Here is a 22,095-nt window from a genome sequence, read left to right as displayed (position 1 = left end):
TCTTAATGCTCTACCACAGGACAGGCACAAAGAGTATATATGAATATTTTGGAATAGTTATAAATCTGGAAAGAACCTTAGAGCCATCATTCCCCAAACTTTCATTTTATAAATGAGAAAACTCAGTCACAGAGAGAAGCACTTCCCTAAGGTCCCACAGCTAGTGTCTGAGACAGAATTTGAACTTAGGTCTTTCTGATTCCAGTGCTTAGCACAGTGCCTAATTCATTAAACAGTAAGCATTCAATAAATGTAGACTGATTATCGGACTAATTGACATGAAGCATTCTATCCATTGCTCTTTCCACTTTCTCTTCAGGTAATAGAATAAATTTCTGGATCAAAAGATATGAATATTTCAGTCTTTTTCTTACCATAATCACAAATTGCTTTCTAGTACATTTGGACCACTTCACAGCTTCACCAGGTAGTGTTCAGTGTGCCTGTCTTTTCACAAGCCCTTCAGCATTGACCATTCCCATCTTTTGTTAGTTTAGCTAATTTGCTGGGTGTGTAGTGAAACCTTAGTCATTTTGATTTATATTTCTTCTATTATTAGTGATTTGGAATAGTCTTTCACATGGTGGTTGAACACTGATTTCCAATGACTAGAAGCACCTTTCACAATATAAATGATGATACTGATTTGATTTTTATTCTCCTAGAAATTCATGATGGATTGGAGGAAGAGTATATGAAAGGATAAAGCACAAGTGTTTACTCTTGGTCAGGATAGAGATTAGTGAAGTCTTGGGACCTGGCTGGATATCAGAAGTCATGGTGTGTTTGAAATAATTGTCCTTCAATCCTTAATCAGATCACTGAAGAGAATCCAAATTCTCATAGTTTTTCTCTTATTTGGAGTAGTTAAATTAAAAAGTAGCAATAGAAAAATAGTGGAAAGCTGCAAAGTCCTAATCTCCTAGCTTCTCCTGCAATGGTCCTCTGTTGAAAGATCCTCTTTGATTCACATAAACAGAAAACAGCTCTAATTCAGTCCTTTCATTTTAAACACAAGAAAAATCATTACCTAAACCTTTTTAGGCACTACTTTTGCCATCATAAAATCATGTTTCATGCATTAACAAGCTGGTTGGCTTACTTTCACAGTTTTCCCATTTCTAAAATGAAGGATGAAGATTTGGATTAGATTTTCTTCAAAGGCGATTTCAATGCCAGCATCTTACAATTCCATGTTTCCTGTGTAAACTGGATCCGACAACTGGACTCAGGGTTATATTCTTCCAAATAACAAGGGGACACAATGAATAGAATAGAATGGAGTCAACAAAAGCTGAGTTTAAATCAGTTGCAGAGACTAACTGTGTGAACCTGGATTGCAACTTAACCTCCATTTGTCTTGATTTCTTCCTCTGTAACATGGGGACAAAAAATAGTACCAACCTCCCAGGATTATTGTGTAGATCAACTATCATGTTGTGAAATGTTTAGCACAGTATCTGGCACATAGTAGGTACTTAATAAATGTTATTCAAAATAGCAGCACTAAATATGTTGTGAATAAAGCTTTTTCTTCCACATGGAACTAAGCTAGCTTTAATAATCCCATAAATGGGATTCACTGAAGCCTTGTATTTCTGAATTCTAGGTGTGCTTCCACAGTGTAAGAAAAACTATGTTCTAGTGAATGAAGTTTTCATTTCCCAGAAGTATTCTTTTAATTTAAATGATCAGAACGGTGCACAGGGACAATGTCTTAGTCTTGATTCTATGTAACTTCTGGGATATACCTAGCTCACAGGGAAGATTAAATAATAGTTCTGGTAGCTTTGATAGGCATCCCTATGTGGTTTTAACAAAATCAGTTTTGTATGCCCGACCCACATCCCTCGAAATCTCTCTAGTACTGTAATGCCCACTATCATCCTTATATATACCTATGTGATCCTGGGCAAGACATTGGACTTGAAATCAGGAAGACCAGTTACGAGTTGTGTAGTGCAGAACAAGTCACTTTACCTCTTTCTGCCTCAGTTTTCTCATCTGGAAAATGGGAATAATAATAACACCTACCTCAGAGTCATGAGGACCCAATAACATATATATGAAGTGCTTTGCAAACCTTTTAAAAATTCTATATAATTACAATAGCACCCACTTCACAGATTGTTGTGAGGATCAAATGAGGTAATATTTATAAAGCACTGTGCAAATATTAAAGTGCTCATTAAATGAAAGTGATCAGTTTTATAAAAGATTTATTCTGTTTCATGTTAAGTTTCTTTACTGGATAAGGGACAGAAGGAAATACTGTACCTAGAATGAATGGGATTTGAGTCATTGTTTCCAATGGGAAAGCCTCTGATCCCTTGGGAGATCTGATTCATGCACACTCCTCATGTGGCGTCAGCCTATTGCACACATATGAGCTCTGCATCACTGTGTTCCTCAAGAAGCCTTTTGCATGGAATACATTGTGACATGATGTGAGCTACGAAGAGTTCAGCTCTTGAATCATCTCCCCAAATTGAGAGAAGTGCCATGTGTTTGTCTCTTTAAAGTGGACAGAATTAGACTTGTAGCCATTTATATAGCTGACAAAGAATATTTGTGGACCCTTTTCTATTTTCCATAGAAAAGAGAGCAGTGTTGTCTATTAAAAGAATCAGTCTTTTATCCAGGAAAAATATCTCTCCTTCTAGTTCAGAGGGGGATATCCATCTTATCAGAGCCATCTTTATGAAGGTTGCCTCATTAATATTTATAGAGGGAGACACCTATCTTATCAGGACATATTTATGGAGGTTGCTTCATTAAAATTTATAGAGGGGGACACCCATTTTGTCAGAGCCACCTTTATGGAAGTTGCCTCATTAAAATTTATAGAACATCTTGGAATCTTAAATAAACATCTGTTACCAATATCCTTGCTTCAGTAAGAAATACTAAAGTATGAAGATGGCAAATGACTTTCTGTATCACACAGGAATTGCATGAAAGGTTTCTTGTAGGCACATTGGACTTTTAAGTTAGAAGATCTACATTTGAGTCCTGGTTCTGATATCTGAAGAAATATACATTTTTTAAAGTACCAACTATGTGCTGAGCACTGTGCTCAAGTCTGAAGATTCAAATTTAAAAGTAAGCACTCCTCCTCTAGATGGCAAGCAATCCAATATATGTTATACATGTTCAAATATATGTTAAATCCAATGTGTAAACATATTTATACAATTCTCTTGCTGCACAAGAAAAATCAAATAAAAAGGAAAGAAAATGAGTAAGAAAACAAAATGCAAGTGAACAACAACAAAAAGAGTGAGAATGCTATGTTGTCATCCACATTCAGTTCCGACAATCCTCTCTCTAGTTGTAGTTCCAAGATCATTGGAACTGGCATCAATCATCTCATTGTTGGAAAGAGTCACGCCCATTAGAATTGATTGTTGTATAATATTGATTTTGCCACGTACAATGGTTCTGCTCACTTCAGTCAGCATCAGTTCATGTAAGTCTCTCTCGACTTCTCTGAAATCATCCTGCTGGTCATTTCTTACAGAACAATAATATTCCATAACATTCATGTACTATAACTTATTCAGCCATTCTCCAACTGATAGGTAGCCGCTCAAGTTTCCAGTTTCTCACCATTACAAAGAGAGCTGCTACAAACATTCTTGCACATGTGGATCCCTTTCCCTCCTTTAAGATCTCTTTAGGAGATAAGCCCAGTAGTAACACTGCTGGGTCAAAGAGTATGCACAGTTTGATAACCCTTTGGGCATAGTTCCAAATTGCTCTTCAGAATGGTTGGATTCATTCACAAATCCACCAACAATGTATTAGTGCAGGACCTCCATTTTCTTTTTTTATTATTATTATAGCTTTTTATTGACAAATCATATGCATGGATAGTTTTTCAACACTGACTCTTGCAAAACCTTCTGTTCCAACTTTTTCCCTTCTTCCACCCATCCCCTCCCCTAAATGGCAGGTAGTCCAATACATGTTAAATATGTTAAAGTATATGTTAAATATAATATATGTATACATATTTATACAATTTTCTTGCTGCTCAAGAAAGATCGGATCTAGAAAGAAGGTAAAAAAACTTGAGAAGGAAAACAAAAATGCAAGCGGACAAAAACAGAGGGAGTGGAAATGCTATGTTGTGATCCACACTCATTTCCCATAGTTATCTCTCTGGGTGTAGCTGGTTCTCTTCATTACTGAACAATTGGAACTGGTTTGGATCATCTCATTGTTGAGGAGAGCCACAGGACCTCCATTTTCAAGAGAAGGCCAAGCCTTACCCTATCTTCCTTCTCCAGGTTGCATTTCTGATTCTCTTGGGTTCTCTCTGTAAAATAAACCTCTTTAGGGAGGGACTATCTTTCTCTTGCATTTCTATTTCTAGCACTTTGCATAGTAGCTGGCACATAATAAGCAATTAACAAATGCTTGTTGACTTGACATATGAGAAAGTAGTAGCCAGGGAAGAAGTTTTAGGCCTAACAGTCAAAGGGATAGTAAAGAGTGCCATAAGGCAGTTAGTAGTCACTCCTGTTTAAGTAGCAGTGGTACCACTTATTTGATTATTATTCCCAGAACAAGAGGGGAAGGGATGAACATATGTAATTGCATGATACATAGCAAGATGCTTTTCATAGGGAGGTCCTGGTGTGCTGGAAGGTAGGAGAAGCATAGTCTAGAGCAACAAGACATTACTTACACATGACTTATTAGTCCTGTATTCCTGTATAAGTTTTTTAATATCAGATTTTTTTCTCTTTAAAGAATATATCATAATATTGTATGATCCCAAAGAAAAAAGTGATAAGTAAGTATACAGTCATTTTACATATATATATTTTTGTGTGTGTGTATTTGTATGTGTGCATAATGGTAGCCATTTCTAGAATGGGAAGTAGGGGAGGATGGGGGAAAAAATTTACACAATAACTTTGTCATATATTTTAAAGGAATAGTAAATTATACATAATAGATTTATATTTTCATGTGCAATCATCTCTTTTATTATAAAAAATAAGAATTATACTTTACTTACCTTAGAGTTGTCTTAAACAATTCACATGGACATAGATAAGTAAGTGTAAAATATAAATAAAATAAATCTACATAAAGGAATATGAGGTGGAGAGTTAATAACTCAGGGCATCAGGAAGAGCTTCATGTGGGAGGTGATACTTGAGATGAACCTTAAAAGGAGTTACATATTCTGAAAGGTAGAAATGCGAAAAGAGAAGGTCTGAGATCTGGGGAGAAGTCTGTACAGAGGTTCAGAAAAAGATGGAAAAATGTCATGTGCAAAGAATAACAAATTCTAGCCACTTTGACTGGAATGTAGAATATATAAAAGGAATTGACTAACATATGACAGGCTTGGAAGAATAACATGCGATCAGGTAAACTTACAGTTGTGCTATAATTCAAAGGCTTAGCTGTGAAGTTTTTTATTTCTTAAAAACATAAGAACTTTTTGTTGTTATTTAAAGATAAGAATAGTTTTACTAGGTTGTGACAGAGGGAATTTTTTTGTGGATATCACAACTCCCAGCAGGCATAAGACCTCAGGAGTTCCCCTTTTCATGTGGCACAGTAGGGCATGCCTTCTCAAAGTTCATGGGATTTTATAGTTGGAAATCACTTTAGAAATCATCTGATCCTTTTGTGGAACTTTATTTTTTGTTCTTTTTTCTTTGCTATAAAGGATAACTTTCTAGGTAAAACAGGTAAGAAGTGAATTAATATCAAAACAAAAGATAATGATTAAAAAAAGTTGATAAAGGAATTTTCTGTTCTAGCCCCATAATTTTATAAATGAGGAAAATAGCCCGAGAAAGACAAAGTAACCAGGGAGTATAGTCCTGGTGCTAGGAATGTTTGCAGAGACCATCTGGGTCATCTCCTCATTATCAGAGGCTAGAGCATTGAAGCTAGGTTCCAAGGTTACATAAATAACAAGTGGCAAAATTGGAATTTCAGACCAACTCTATATGCATTGTCATTTCTATTTCATCATCTTCATTGTCATTACCACTGTAACTAGCACTTAAGGTTGGCAGATATATATATATATATATATATATATATACTCATTTGATCCTCTTAATCCTATGTAGTAGGTACTATTATGATTCCCATTATATAGATGAGGAAATTGAGGCACAGAAAATTTAAGTTATTTGTCCAGGGTAACACAGCTTGCCAGTGTCTGAGGCAGGATTTGAACTGATTCCAAGATTTACACTTTATCCAAATGACTTCATAAACTCTGTGTCCCCTGATCCTAGAGCCCCTTCCCTTTCTGATTAGAAAAGATAGAAAGTGGACAGTGAATGGAGAAATCCTTCATTCAAGGTAGACAGCCAGATCAGCCATTCTTTCATTTTCCATCCAGCTACACTCCTCTGGATTCATCATGCCCTCACAATGAGTATCCTCCTAACCTCCCACTTTTTAGCTCCTTTTTATGTGTTGTTCCTCCATCAGATTGGAAACTTCATGAGATCAGGAACTGTTTTTTCTCTTTCTTTGTATCTTTAGAGCTTAGCACAGTGACTGGCATGTCATTGTTGTTTGTTGTTGTATCATGTCCAACTGTTCATCATCCCATAGACCATATAGTCCATAGAATTTTCTTGGCAAAGATACTGGAGTGTCTTGCCATTTCTTTCTCCAGTGGATTAAGGCAAACAGAGATTAAGTGACTGGTCCAGAATCACATAGATAGTGAGTATCTGAGGGTGCATTTGAACTCAGATCTTCCTGACTCCATGCCCAGCACTCTATTCATTTAGCCACCTAGCTGCCCTCTTGACTGGCATATGGTACGTACTTAATACACATTGAATGATTGACTGACCATGTTGCCAATAGGCAGCTACTACATGGTGACAACATTGCTGCTTCTTTGCTAGGAATGGTTGCTTCTTTCATTGCTGATTGTGTTGTGTTTTATTTCCCATAAGAACGTTTTTTATTTTTATGGCATAAACCAATGAAAAAAAACATTCAGTTATATACCTGACTTTGCATGTGACTCTTCAGGAAAGTCTCTATCTTATAATTCAAGTGTATCTCTGAAAATTCTGAAATGACCACTTTGTGTACTCAAGGATAATGTTCCCTGCAATGGCATAGTTTCAATTACATTATGCAGGAAGACTCATGAGGTATAGATATAATTCTGTGTGATGGTTTAGTGAAATAATAGTAAATGTTCTATTGTTTTCTTTTTCTTTAGGAGGGTCCTTTTGTCTACTTGTCTTTAGTAGGAAGTGTGGCAGACTCAGATGGCATAATTGCTTCATTATGTAAGTATTTTTTAATTTGAATTTTGCAATATTTTGAGGAGCTTAATAATCTTAGTGTACAATTAAGAATTTGGGAAGTACAATCAGAATACATGTGATAATAGTTATAACAGATTTTTTTGGTGTTTTATGAATGACTTTTTTTATATCACCATTTTCCAGTGACATACTGCACACACCTCTCATCCCATCCTCAGAACCCTGTCTTGTAACCAAGCAGTAGTTAAGCAAAACAAATTAACACACTGTCTTTGCCAGCCCATATGTCTGATTCTACACCTACATTATATGCTTCATTATCAGTTCTCTGAAGTCATGGTTGGTCACTGCATTAATTAATAGTGCTGAAATCTTTCAGTGTTATTTTCTTTTAAATTATTATATAAATTATTTTTCTGGCTCTAGATAATAGATAGATAGATAAAGATGCTTTTACAGACGTGTAGAATGGCAACACTCATGTTCCCACCTGATGTATTACAGGGAAATGCTCTGTCTTCTCATCTCTGCTCTCATGCTATACATTTGTGTTTTTTTGTCATCCATTGATTGCTTTGCTTTTTTTTTTTTTTTCCATTTTTGTGCTTTTTTTTTGGGGGGGGGGGGCAGATTTTGCTGTTTAAAATTGTCTCCAAGTGTAGAATTGAAGTGTTGCTTAGAGTTCCAAAGCCCAGGAAGGCTATGATGTACCACATAAAGAAAAAAGGTGTGTTAGACAAGTATCAGTTGGAAATGAGTTATAGTGTTGTTGGCCATGAATTCAATATTAATGGATCGGCAATACAGTACATTAAAAAGGATGTAGAAATTTTCCAATCTGTATGTGAGGCTACTATAAAATGTGCTCAAGTAAATGTTGTGACCACAAGCTTACTCACAGGAACTTAACCTTGTATTTCCCCTAGGAATAGTATTTGCTACTTCACAAATGACTACCATGAATGACAAGATTTGACTGTGTAATCCTTGTGTATCTTGGTTAGTGTTCCTTTTTGTCATACTTTTAGCAGCTTCTCCTCTTACTCTAGCAGCACTGATTTTGTTCATGCAAAAGCTTTTGAATTGAATTGAATTGAAATTGTTTCATATTTTAAGATTACCTCTGAAGCTTATTTGGTTAAGAATTATCCCCTAATTTTAATTATACAAGATATATCTCCTTCCATTGCTTATCCTTTTTGAGCTTATTGAGAAGTATGGCTTAAGATATTGGTCTAAACCAAATTTCTACCAAACTGCTTTTCACCTTTCCCAGAAGTTCTCAAAAAAAAATCTTTACCAAGCAGTCTGAATGGATTCTTCATTTTTTCAGGATGAAGTTTGCTAAATCCTAAGAGACTTTTTACTAGAAAGTTGTCCATAGCAGTCTCCTAAATAGAAAAGTTAAGATCTTTATCAATGGAGGGAGCATATATTCTAGCAAAATGACGGTGACTTGAAATGTTTTTTAAAATGTTTATAAGGCAGATATGTGTACTAGTTTAATAACAATATTTTAGTAAGGCATTTTTATAGTGTTTTAAGGTCTACAAAGCACTTTGCACATGTTAATACAAATGTGTTACCACAAATTATCCTTATAACAAGCCTAACTAGTAAATATTATTTTTGTCCTCATTTTATAGATCAAAAAACTGAGCCCCAGAGAAATTAAGTGACTTACCAAAGTTCAGACAAGTAATAAATGCTGAAGCAGAATTTGGATCCTTTTCTTCATGATTTCAAGCTTTCTACAGCTCTATACTTCCTCTTTTTTCCCCCATTCTTTTTCTTTCTTAGATTCTCAAAATTTTAGTTCATCAGAATTACAGCTAATAAAGTTGATCTGTGCCCCGTACTGTGCTGGCTTTATAAAAGAACAGTAGCAACTTGTGAAAATACAATTTCATGCCACTAACCACCAGTATTAAAATTTCTTTTCACCTAGTGTGACCTCTTTTAGATTTTGCATTCTCTTATATGATTTAATAGGATTCTTCCTTAACAGCCTAGACTCTACCACCTGTGTGAGAACATTCCCCCCCAAATAAGAAATACTGCAGTCATTATTCCAACCAATATTCGTCCTCTCCTTTGTAACTCCATAGACACAGAGGCCATGTCTTAATCAAACTTTTGAGTAGCATACAGTGCTCTGCACATTGTAAGTACTCAATAAACTTTTGTTGAATTCACTTAAATTTCATTCTTCCCTTCAACTAGATCTCTGGCTAGGAATCATATATTCAAGAAGAATAGATTCTCTGAGGCTTAAAAATCAATTTACATCAGTAACAAAGGATGAATTGTAGTTGACTAGCTCAGCTTTTTTTTTTTTTTCTTTCTTGCCAGCACAAGTTGAGTTTAAAGGTCACATCAGCCATAGTGGGGGGAACCCTAGTGACTAAAGGAAAGCCACAATCCCAGCGTTCCTACTGAGAGTCATGACCCTTTCTGGCTTTCATTCTTCCTTATCTCTCTCTCTGTTTTTAGACCCTAGAACTCTGGCCTTCTTGCCTCTGTTGACCTGCCTTGTAGGAGGCATTCTTTTCCCTTTGTCCAGGCTGCATTAGGGAACAAACCCTGGCTCCATCCCATTAAAAAAGAGCTCACAAACATTTAATAATATCCTGATGAATTATTGTCACATTTCTGGAGGTTCACCTCTGTCTTTAATAATGTGTTTTAGACTTTTTCCAAGAATCAAAACAAAGTTCATTTATCTAGTCCTAGTGATGTAACAAGTTTTGGGGGAGCACTTTTCATGCCCTGGGAAGGCAACTGACTTTCAGTTACTAATTTGAAAAAAGCACATTACTTCTTAGAATGGAGTCCCCAACCATCTTACTCATTTCTTCTTCTAATGTAGGGGTTCATAACATTTTTTGGTGTTATAAACCCCTTTGGCAAATGGTGAAACCTTTGGACCCCTTCTCAGAATAACAACATTTAAAAATGAATAAAATAAAATACATAGGGTTACAATGGAATACAATTGTGTGAAATACATCTATCAAAATATTTTTTAAAACAAGTTTGCAGATTCCCAGATTAAAAATCTCTAAAATTTAGAAATATTCAAAGTGATTAAAATGTCCATGCCTTTTGACCAGAGGAATCATTTCTATGCATATACTTTAAGAATGGCATTCATGATAAGAAAATCCCCCTGCAAGTTGTATTTATTAATTATTGTAGCAATTTTTGTTTCAGCAAAGAACAGGAAACAAAGTAGATCTCCACCGACTAGAGAATGGCTAAATGTATGTAGTACATAATATAATGGAAAATTACTATTTTATAAGAAACAACAAAATGATGAATGCAGAAAAGCATAGAAAGACTTAGATGCAGAATGATGTAAGCAGAGTCAAGGAAACAATATACACAAAGACAACTACTATATAAATGGAAAAAGAACAATAATCCCAAAACAACTGGAATAATAATAATAACTATCACTTATCTATACTTTAGCATTTGCATAGCACTTTCCATGTTATCAGATTTGATCCTCACAGAAATCTTGAGAGGGAGGTGATGACAAAATAAATGATAATCCATTTTTCTTTGGGCCACTATTCTATGCAGAATTATATCTTCATTCCTTGGTTCACAGGTAATTGCTTCTTCTCCAAAGGTCCCAGATCTACCCTCAATGCAAAAAGCTTCCTACTTCTTACTTAGGTTCAAGTATTCTGAGGTCATCCTTGTTCCCTCCCTCCTCTGTCACATTCCTTCGCATTCCAGCCTACTGACAGTTTAGGATTTCCCTTGCTTCATAATACCCTTTTTCACTTTGCTTCTACCTTGAAGATCTTTTTCACACTTTTCCCCACTGAGATTATTCCCAATTTATTGTATCTGTATCTCGTTATGTATCTGCATGCTTGTTAGTAGTTGTTTACATGCTGTCTCTCCTTAATACCATAAACTTCTCTAGAGATAGACTGGGTTTTGCCTTTCCTTTTATCAGCACCACTTAATAAATTTTCCTTGACTTGACTTGACTGAAAGGTAGAGAAGTGTTTCTCTAATTCTCTAATGAGTTAATTCTCTAATTTCTCCCTCCCAAGAAGGGAGAGAAACCTTTTGGAAGCAAGATCCTCAGGTTTCTGTCATTTCTCTTAGTAGCTCTATGGCAGACTCCCTCCTTAAAACTCTCATAATAGACAGACAGCTTTGGACAGATGGATGCTTTAGACCCACCTGTTGACTCACATGGCTTTTCTCTTCAGCTTCCCGTAGCAGTGAGTAGCATGAATGTTTTATATCTCTTCAGTTTATTAGCCTACTTTTATCCAAGACCAAATCTCCCATTAAACCTGGTAACCAATAGCAAAAAAAATATTTTGATGGGGTTGTCTAATCAGACTTTTTGTAGCTCCTCTCTCTATTTTTTAGGTATTAGTAGTGAAGTGCCCAGAAAATGGACAACAAAATTGAAAAAGAAATCATAGACTTGGATAATTCCCAAATTAAACAAATGTAGTCTCTGTACACTCAATAATTTACTCCATTTGAGTCTGAATGCAGATCAAAGCATATGATTTTTCTTTTGTTTTTGTAGTTTGTTTTTTTTTTTTTTTTTTGGTCTATGTTTTCTTTTATAACATGACATGACATTTTACAACATGGAAATATATTTTGCATAATTGCTCATGTATAATCTATATCAAATTGCTTACCTTAAGAAGGGGGAGGGAAAGGAGAGAATTCAGATTTTTAAAAATTAATGCTTAAATTGTTTTTATATACAATTGGAAAAAATAAAATATTCAAAAACAAAAGTTCAGTTACGTTAAAAATAATTTGCTCCATTATGAATGATGGATCGTTCCAATTTTCAAGATGTAAAATCTGCTTTTGTCTCTACATAAGCATTTTTTTTGCATTTGATTTTGGTGTCATTTTTCTAAATACTGAACCCTAAAGCTAGTGAATGAAGAACCTATATTTTTTTGTTCTTCAACTGTAGTATAATTTCATTGATGAGGTCACTTCATTGTTATATGTCATATATTATTCATTCATGTTGCCCCATCTTTTGAAAATTTTCACTGAGTTTCCATGAATATTCCATAGAGCACTCTCTCATCACCCTGAAGGCTTTCCTTTTAAATGCTTTCTGGATGTCAGGGCCACATCATCTCTATTGATTCCTTGTTCTTAATACTTAACGAGTCTTACTTCCCTTTTCAGTTGTAAAGGCCCCCATGCCTTTTATAGCACTTAATAGGCACAAATCATTAATTAAAACAATACCAACAGGGCAGCCTACTTAAAGAATGTCTTCCATTGCCCTTTAGGAGATGCTTATCTAAATACGCACACCATGTTCTTACATACATACATACACATACATATTGTGGCCAGCTGGGTAGGGCAATGGCTAATATCAGGCATGTAGTTAGGAAGACTGAGTTCAAATCTAGCCTCAGACACTTTGCTGGTTGTGTGATGCTGGGCAAGTTGCTTAATTTCTCTTTGCCTTGTTTTCCTTGTCTGTAAAATAGAAATAATAATAGCACCCACCTTCCAGGATTGCTATGAGGACCAAATGAAATAATTATAAAGTGCTTAGCACAGTGCCTGGCACATATATAAATATTATTACTATTTACAGCCAGATTTGAATTCATATTTTCCTGACTCCAGGTCCAGCACTCTATCCATTAAATCACCTACTTATCTGAATACATATATATATATATATACACACACATGTGTATATATAAAATATATCTATAACCTCTATCTATATATACACATTTATATATTTATATTTATTTGTATCTTTATTTATTCTGGACCTCTGTATGCATCATCTGTTAATTCAGCAAAACAAAATATAGTTTTGATCCTTTTTACCTACATCTATATCTATCTATCTGTGTATCAGATAGATGGATGGATATCGAGATATAGGAAAACCAGCACAAATGGCTAGCTACTGCCAGCCTGAATGACCCTCAGCCTATCTTGCTCTTTATTTCTGGACTTTTATAAGTCTCTTCTCAACATGTCTTTATGTTTTGTTTTATTTCATTAAATAGTTACTCCTACTTCTCTCTGAGGGCAGCCTTTTCATTAGAAACTTTCTTTGCCCTTGACCCCTAGAGAATAGTTCCTTTGTCCATTATGAGAACTCAAGTCTTGCTATACAGATGAGATATGTAGCTAATTTGGGGCTACACAGGTCTTTTCTAAATAGAAATAGAACAGCTTTACAGGAGAGAAGGATGATATTACCAGCACGTTGCCATCAGAGCATCTCTAAGAAGATTTTATGATCTTATTATATGGTCGAGGAGGAATCATTCTGAGAATTGGTCTTAATGGGTACAGACCCTTATCCCTGCAGCATCAATATAAGTGATACTCCAGGCCACAGCTATTGTTAATGAATTCTCCATATTGGTGACAGGGCTGAAATATCCTCTTTGTCTCTTGTTGTTACATTGTGTCGAGGCATATTGATGGTCCTTAACTCTTCCTCTACCCCCTACCACTTTCTCTGAATAGAATATCCCCTCCACTGAACAGGAATTGTTATCAAATAAAGATATTTGCTTATGATTTCTCATCTCTAAATTCTGCAGGCAAATTTCTCACTGAAACAAATATTGAGGTAAAGAATTCAAATATGTTAAAGATAGGTATTAAAGGCTATACTGATTTTTGCCACTTTTCCTTAGATTGTCCTTTTTTAAAAGACATACTGTCCCATGAATTAATTTAGAATTCCATTGTAATTGTAATTTGGAAAAGATTAAGAACTATACAAATGTAAAATGTGAAAATGAGTGAGTTTCCTAATTCCAAGAAGCTTTTTTTCTGATTTTAGCTCAAGAGTTTTGTCACTTTCCACCAGACATTCTGAAGAGAAAGAAGGGAGAGTTGTTGAAATATTCCCTGAGAAACAAAGGTCATTCAAGCTGATGTAGCAGAATTAATAACATGCTAAGTAAGAAATCATTTCATCATTTTAGGGAAAGAATATGGCAAAGCAGATGCAAGATGGCTTCATTCAGATCCTACCATTGTATCCCTGGAGATGCTGACTGTTGTTCTAGATGGATTGCTAGCCTTGCTTCTCATTTATGCCATAATAAAAGAGAAGTACTATCGGTAAGTGTTGGTAGTTAGTTCTTTTCAAAATCAAGTGTCTGATAATGTAACCTGGGTGAGCTGGGTAAAATAAGTAGCTAGAAGGAAAATAGCACACGAAAGAAAACTCTGCAATCTTGGTTACGTGACGTTGTGGCCATCAGGATAATTTCAAGCTGTTCAAAGTCAAGACTGAGAAAAATGTGATCCCAGGTGGCAATCTAATTGTAGGGTTTGGGGATTATACACAAGAGAGCAGGAGCCTGCATCAGTTTCCAACCAATATTTTAAAGCAAATAGCAGGCATTTATCTGAATACATATATATATATATATATACACATGTGTATATATAAAATATATCTATAACCTCTATCTATATATACACATTTATATATTTATATTTATTTGTATCTTTATTTATTCTGGACCTCTGTATGCATCATCTGTTAATTCAGCAAAACAAAATATAGTTTTGATCCTTTTTACCTACATCTATATCTATCTATCTGTGTATCAGATAGATGGATGGATATCGAGATATAGGAAAACCAGCACAAATGGCTAGCTACTGCCAGCCTGAATGACCCTCAGCCTATCTTGCTCTTTATTTCTGGACTTTTATAAGTCTCTTCTCAACATGTCTTTATGTTTTGTTTTATTTCATTAAATAGTTACTCCTACTTCTCTCTGAGGGCAGCCTTTTCATTAGAAACTTTCTTTGCCCTTGACCCCTAGAGAATAGTTCCTTTGTCCATTATGAGAACTCAAGTCTTGCTATACAGATGAGATATGTAGCTAATTTGGGGCTACACAGGTCTTTTCTAAATAGAAATAGAACAGCTTTACAGGAGAGAAGGATGATATTACCAGCACGTTGCCATCAGAGCATCTCTAAGAAGATTTTATGATCTTATTATATGGTCGAGGAGGAATCATTCTGAGAATTGGTCTTAATGGGTACAGACCCTTATCCCTGCAGCATCAATATAAGTGATACTCCAGGCCACAGCTATTGTTAATGAATTCTCCATATTGGTGACAGGGCTGAAATATCCTCTTTGTCTCTTGTTGTTACATTGTGTCGAGGCATATTGATGGTCCTTAACTCTTCCTCTACCCCCTACCACTTTCTCTGAATAGAATATCCCCTCCACTGAACAGGAATTGTTATCAAATAAAGATATTTGCTTATGATTTCTCATCTCTAAATTCTGCAGGCAAATTTCTCACTGAAACAAATATTGAGGTAAAGAATTCAAATATGTTAAAGATAGGTATTAAAGGCTATACTGATTTTTGCCACTTTTCCTTAGATTGTCCTTTTTTAAAAGACATACTGTCCCATGAATTAATTTAGAATTCCATTGTAATTGTAATTTGGAAAAGATTAAGAACTATACAAATGTAAAATGTGAAAATGAGTGAGTTTCCTAATTCCAAGAAGCTTTTTTTCTGATTTTAGCTCAAGAGTTTTGTCACTTTCCACCAGACATTCTGAAGAGAAAGAAGGGAGAGTTGTTGAAATATTCCCTGAGAAACAAAGGTCATTCAAGCTGATGTAGCAGAATTAATAACATGCTAAGTAAGAAATCATTTCATCATTTTAGGGAAAGAATATGGCAAAGCAGATGCAAGATGGCTTCATTCAGATCCTACCATTGTATCCCTGGAGATGCTGACTGTTGTTCTAGATGGATTGCTAGCCTTGCTTCTCATTTATGCCATAATAAAAGAGAAGTACTATCGGTAAGTGTTGGTAGTTAGTTCTTTTCAAAATCAAGTGTCTGATAATGTAACCTGGGTGAGCTGGGTAAAATAAGTAGCTAGAAGGAAAATAGCACACGAAAGAAAACTCTGCAATCTTGGTTACGTGACGTTGTGGCCATCAGGATAATTTCAAGCTGTTCAAAGTCAAGACTGAGAAAAATGTGATCCCAGGTGGCAATCTAATTGTAGGGTTTGGGGATTATACACAAGAGAGCAGGAGCCTGCATCAGTTTCCAACCAATATTTTAAAGCAAATAGCAGGCATTTCTGCTGAATCTTCTCCAGTACCTATAGCACAGTCCTATTCCAGCTGGCATAAAAGTAAATTATGTTCATGTCATTCGTTCTAAATTTGATGTGCAGTGTAAAGTGAGCAGTGTTTCCTAAAAGCATTGGATGATTTTTTTTTTTTTTTGGTTTGGAGTTTTTTGTTTGTATTGTTTTGTTTTTCTTTTTTAAACTAACCTAGAATGTTGTCTTTAAGGAGTCAAATAAACCTTGTTAATAACAGTCACAAACAAAAATCTGAGTATATATTTTTCTATGATAAAGAAGAGAGAGGCTTTTGTTGGCATTTTTAATTTCCTTTAAGTCTCCTTTTTCTTCTCCCCAGGATAAAAGGAATACATCATGTACTGCCCTGCAGATTACTCCTAATAGTGGTGCTAAATGAGCAGAGATTTGGTCATTTTTAAAAATATACTTTAATAAGCTTTAATGGCTTAAAACTTCATTAAGACTTTTAGAATGTCCCACATATTAGAATTTTGAACAGGTCCTTGCACATAGGTATTTAACAAATGCTTGTTTCACTTATCATATTTGTTAAATTTGGTTTGGATGATTTTTTTTTGGTTTGGAATTTTTTGTTTGTATTGCTTTGTTTGTCTTTTTTAAATTAGCCTAGAATGTTGTTTTTGAGGAGTCAAATAAACCTCGTTAATAACAGTCACAAACAAAAATCTGAGTATATATTGTTCTATGGTAAAGAAGAGAGAGGCTTTTGTTGGCATTTTTAGTTTCCTTTAAGTCTCCTTTTTCTTCTCCCCAGGATAAAAGGAATATATCATGTACTGCCCTACAGATTACTCCTAATAGTGGTGCTAAATGAGCAGAGATTTGGTCATTTTTAAAAATATATTTTAATAAGCTTTAATGGCTTAAAACTTCATTAAGACTTTTAGAATGTCCCACATATTAGAATTTTGAACAGGTCCTTGCACATAGGTATTTAACAAATGCTTGTTTCACTTATCATATTTGTTAAATTTGGTTTGGATGATTTTTTTTTGGTTTGGAATTTTTTGTTTGTATTGCTTTGTTTGTCTTTTTTAAATTAGCCTAGAATGTTGTTTTTGAGGAGTCAAATAAACCTCGTTAATAACAGTCACAAACAAAAATCTGAGTATATATTGTTCTATGGTAAAGACGAGAGAGGCTTTTGTTGGCATTTTTAGTTTCCTTTAAGTCTCCTTTTTCTTCTCCCCAGGATAAAAGGAATATATCATGTACTGCCCTACAGATTACTCCTAATAGTGGTGCTAAATGAGCAGAGATTTGGTCATTTTAAAAAATATACTTTAATAAGCTTTAATGGCATAAAACTTTATTAAGACTTTTAGAATGTCCCACATATTAGAATTTTGAACAGGTCCTTGCACATCGGTATTTAAAAATGCTTGTTTCACTTGTCCTATTTGTTAAATTTGGTTTGGTTCTTCATATTGAAGAATTAAAATACTAAATTTATTCATTCAGTAGATAGATTGATGGTATTTATCAAAGAGTTTACCTCAGGTTTTGTGTTCCTCAGCTCTATATCTTTTTTTCCTTCCTTCCTTCCTTCCTTCCTTCCTTCCTTCCTTCCTTCCTTCCTTCTTCCTTCCTTCCTTCCTTCCTTCCTTCCTTCCTTCCTTCCTTCCTTCTTCCTTCCTTCCTTCCTTCCTTCCTTCCATCTTTCCGTTCTTCTTTCCTTTCATTCATTCACTCATTTAGATGTTTATCCAATTAGAATTAATAGGTAAAAGATTCCTTCTAAATCACTTGTGTTCTTACCATCTACCTAAGGGCAGGTTAAGTTGCCTTTATCAAAATATTGTCTCTAGAAATCATAAAAGCCCTCAATAATGACATCTCCTTTGCTAATGCTTCCAGGATATGAAAGGACCAATCCCAGAGATAGGGTTGTTTTGTTTTGTTTGTAACAAGAAACTTTGATGCGATAATTATTAGTGAAGAAAAAAATGTCTCTTGATAAAGGTGGAAAGGTGTTTAAAGATATCTCATTTCTTTCTCCTGTCTCTTCAACAGGCATTTTATTCAGATTACCCTTTGTGTATGTGAACTGTATGGGGGATGGATGACCTTCTGTCCAGATTGGCTTATTGGAAGCCCCAACCTTAACACCAGCAATTGGCTTTATCTTTGGGTCTACCTGGTGTTTTTTAATGGTGTGTGGGTATTGATACCAGGATTACTACTGTGGCAATCATGGATAGAACTCAAGAAAATGCACCAAAAGGAGATGAAGCCAGGAAAAAAATTCAAATGAATTTTCAAATCACAACTGTATCCTTGATTTGTAAATTATTGTGATTTTTGGCCTACTGTTGTGTAGCAAAAATGTAATACCCAATCAAGTTGTTTTTCTTTCAGTGGCATTTTCCAAACTGAATTGTTTTCTTAACAGTTATATGGAGAAGACTTGGGGTTTGGGGATTTTTAAAACAAATATAGGGATAAACCAATGCTATTTAAATTGTGCCAATAATAAAGTTCATAAAATAACTGTTCAATTGTACTACATTAATAAAGATTGATTTGTTAGAGTCCCATTTACTATGTTGCTTTAATGCCTTAATTAAAAAGTAAAAAAAAAAAAAAAAAAAGCTAAACAAACCTCATTATTTCCCAGGATATTCTTTAGGAATATCTTTATTCTTTAAGTGGGCACCACTTTAAATATAAATTTATATATAAATGTAAATTTAAATATAAAAGGGGAAGCCAATTTTTTACTTTTTTAATTCCTTTGGCTTGTTAGGATATGAAAGTTGATGGTAACAGCCTCTAAGCACCAGGTCATACTGGCATGACTAAGTCGGGAAAGGTCGTGGCAGATCTGGTTCATGACCATGTTGACACATCAGTTTGGAGTACAAGGTTAAGCAGAGAATATATACAACTGTCCATTTTAAAAAGGAAGGAAATTAGCATTTATTAAATATCTACAGTGCTGTGTGCCAGACTGAGCTAAGCACTTTACAAATAGGACCTCAATCTATCATCCCAATAACCCTGTGAGATAGATGTTATTATATCTCCATTTACAGTTGAAGAAACTGAGGGAGACAGAGTGAGATCACATCTGCATTCAGGTCTTTCCTACTCTAGGCCCGTGGCTCTATCCACTGCACCTAGCTGCCTCTGAGAATCATATCACAAAAGGCCATGGTTTTGGTCAATTAAGTTGAACTATAATTAGTTCAACAGCATTCCCCTCTATCTTTCCTATTGATCTAGTATCAGATTGAATTCTCCTTGCTTCCCATCTGTCCCCTAGGATTTTGTTCTCTACTAGCCCGGCTTTTGAATTATGCAAATTTAATTTGGATTTGGATTCAGACCTTTCCCCTATAGTGAATTTCCTCCCCCTAGCCATAGTTTTCTTGATGGCTCCGAGGGTGATCTGACATCTCACATTTCACCCTCATGTGGGCACACGTGCACAGACATGAAATTGGAGGATAGTTGAAAGATAAATTGATCACCTGAAATCTCATCACCTCAGGTTTTGATACTTAATCCCTTCTCAATTTACCCTCAATTGTTTCTCTTTTCCTATTGAAGAACTAGAAGGACAAAGCATTTAACTCCTCCAAAAGCAGGTTAGAGAGTCTTCTATCTGCTTGGGAATACCGTACCCTCAGGGTATCCTCTAGCAGGGGTCCTCAAACTAAGGCCCTCGGGCCAGATGGGGCAGCTGAGGACAATTATCCCCCTCACCCAGGGCTCTGGAGTTTCTTTATTTAAAGGCCCACAAAAGTATATGAATGTTATGGAATATTATTGCTCTGTAAGGAATGACCAGCAGGATGAATACAGAGAGGCTTGGAGAGACCTACATGGACTGATGCTAAGTGAGATGAGCAGAACCAGGAGATCATTATACACTTCGACAACGATATTGTATGAGGATGTATTCTGATGGAAGTGGATTTCTCTGACAAAGAGACTTAACTGAGTTTCAATGGATAAATGATGAACAGAAACAGCTACACCCAAAGAAGGAATACTGGGAAATGAATGTGAACTATTTGCATTTTTGATTTTCTTCTCGAGTTATTTTTACCTTCTGAATCCAATTCTCCCTGTGCAACAAGAGAACTGTTCGGTTCTGCAAACATATATTGTATCTAGGATATACTGCAACATATTTAACATATATAGGACTGCTTGCCATCTTGGGGGGGGGTGGGAGGGAGGGAGGGGAAAAATCGAAACATAAGCGATTGCAAGGGATAATGTTGTATAAAAATTATCCTGGCATGGATTCTGTCAATACAAAGTTATTATTAAATAAAATAAAATTTAATAAATAAATAAATAAATAAATAAAGGCCCACAAAACAAAGTTTTTGTTTTTACCATAGTCCGGCCCTCCAACAGTCTGAGAGACAGTGAACTGGCCCTCTATTTACAAAGTTTGAGGACCCCTCTAGAGATACTCCTCCTCTCCTGCCTTTTGTCTGTTGTCTTTAGCTATAAGACTATAAGCTCCTTGAGGGCAGGGACTACATTTTTTAATTCTATTTATTGAATTGGAGAATTTGGTATAGTGTACATAAATTTGGATCTTACTTCTCTTAGTTGCTACTTGAATGCCTTTGAACAATAAACTGACAGCAATTAAACACCTATGTGCCAGGCACCATGCCCAGGCTGAAGATAACAGATATAAAAAATGAAACAATTCTTATTTTCAAGGAACTTACATTGTAACAAATTACTTCATTTCTCAGAGCCTCAGTTTTCTCAATTGTAAATTGAGGGTTTTGATCTATATGACTTGTAAGATTTCTTCAAGATCTAATTCTAAGATATGATTCTATTCATTAATTCAAAGTAATTGGAGGCAGAGGAAGAAGGATGGTTTGGCCACACTAAATTAATGAAAAGTCTGATTTATAAGTAATTATAGAAATGTAATTATATATAGAAAGTAGAACTATGATAATGAAGTATTATGTCATTAAGACCAACTTTGGTGAATTGATAAAATTGCTTCATACTGAATTATCTTTTTTTATAAATGGATGTTTGCAAAAGGTGTTTACCTAAGCTCAATTCTTGTTTATATTGTTTAATTTTGTTAGTCCTTTAAATCTTGATATACATGTTGAATATGTTTTTTTCCTGTTCTAATCCAAAGTTTGCAAACATTTTCAATTGATCAGATGGAAAACCAGATGGAAGTCCAAATGAAAATTATCTGACCAGATAAGAATACTTGGAGAATTTTCATTAAACTCTATTAGTCTTTTTGTTTAGTTGGAAAAAATTGTGTTTTTGTAAATTGTCCACTGCATTATCTCTTCAAATAATATGCCATCTTCTGCTGTTATAAAAATAATCTTTATCTGCACAATGGATTTGTTTTTCTTTTACAAATATCATCCTTTACTTTTGCGATGTAACATTTTAATTTATGGATTTAGATCTGTGGGTTGGGAAAGATGGAGAAGGTGTATTGAGTCTATTCCCCTAGAAATTAAATCAAGATTATAACTTCTATCCCCTTTTGAAAAAGATGTTTTTATAATTTGGTTCTTGCTTTATTTCAGTAAATATCCCTTTGTAAAAGCTAATTGATATTAATTGATTAGCTGATATTGGGATAATAAACATTAGCAATGATATTGAAAAAACATTGGAATAAT

The 22,095-nt window shown here is 34.9% G+C and overlaps 1 protein-coding gene across 2 annotated transcripts in view; it reads left to right on the top strand.

Moving 5' to 3' along the window:
• The window catches only part of EBPL (EBP like), a 39,620-nt gene extending 17,817 nt beyond the window's left edge, over positions 1-21,803 (top strand). The window contains exons 1-4 of one of the 2 annotated variants that reach the window (XR_007952180.1): positions 4,757-4,801; positions 7,229-7,298; positions 15,997-16,135; positions 18,467-18,565. Coding sequence is in view for 1 of the 2 variants with exons in the window: in XM_051987360.1 (XP_051843320.1) it covers positions 7,229-7,298; positions 14,270-14,408; positions 18,467-18,707 (450 nt within the window). In the remaining variant the exon portion in view is untranslated. Of the gene's footprint in view, positions 1-4,756; positions 4,802-7,228; positions 7,299-14,269; positions 14,409-15,996; positions 16,136-18,466 lie in introns of those variants that run through there. The other variant, XM_051987360.1, reaches the window with a different exon arrangement.
• Positions 21,804-22,095: the final 292 nt, after the last annotated feature.

This window comes from Antechinus flavipes, chromosome 3, assembly GCF_016432865.1.
Source record: "Antechinus flavipes isolate AdamAnt ecotype Samford, QLD, Australia chromosome 3, AdamAnt_v2, whole genome shotgun sequence".
NCBI classification, from domain to species: domain Eukaryota; kingdom Metazoa; phylum Chordata; class Mammalia; order Dasyuromorphia; family Dasyuridae; genus Antechinus; species Antechinus flavipes.
Note: the sequence above shows the minus strand (reverse complement) of the source record. Positions and strands in the feature narration are given on the sequence as shown.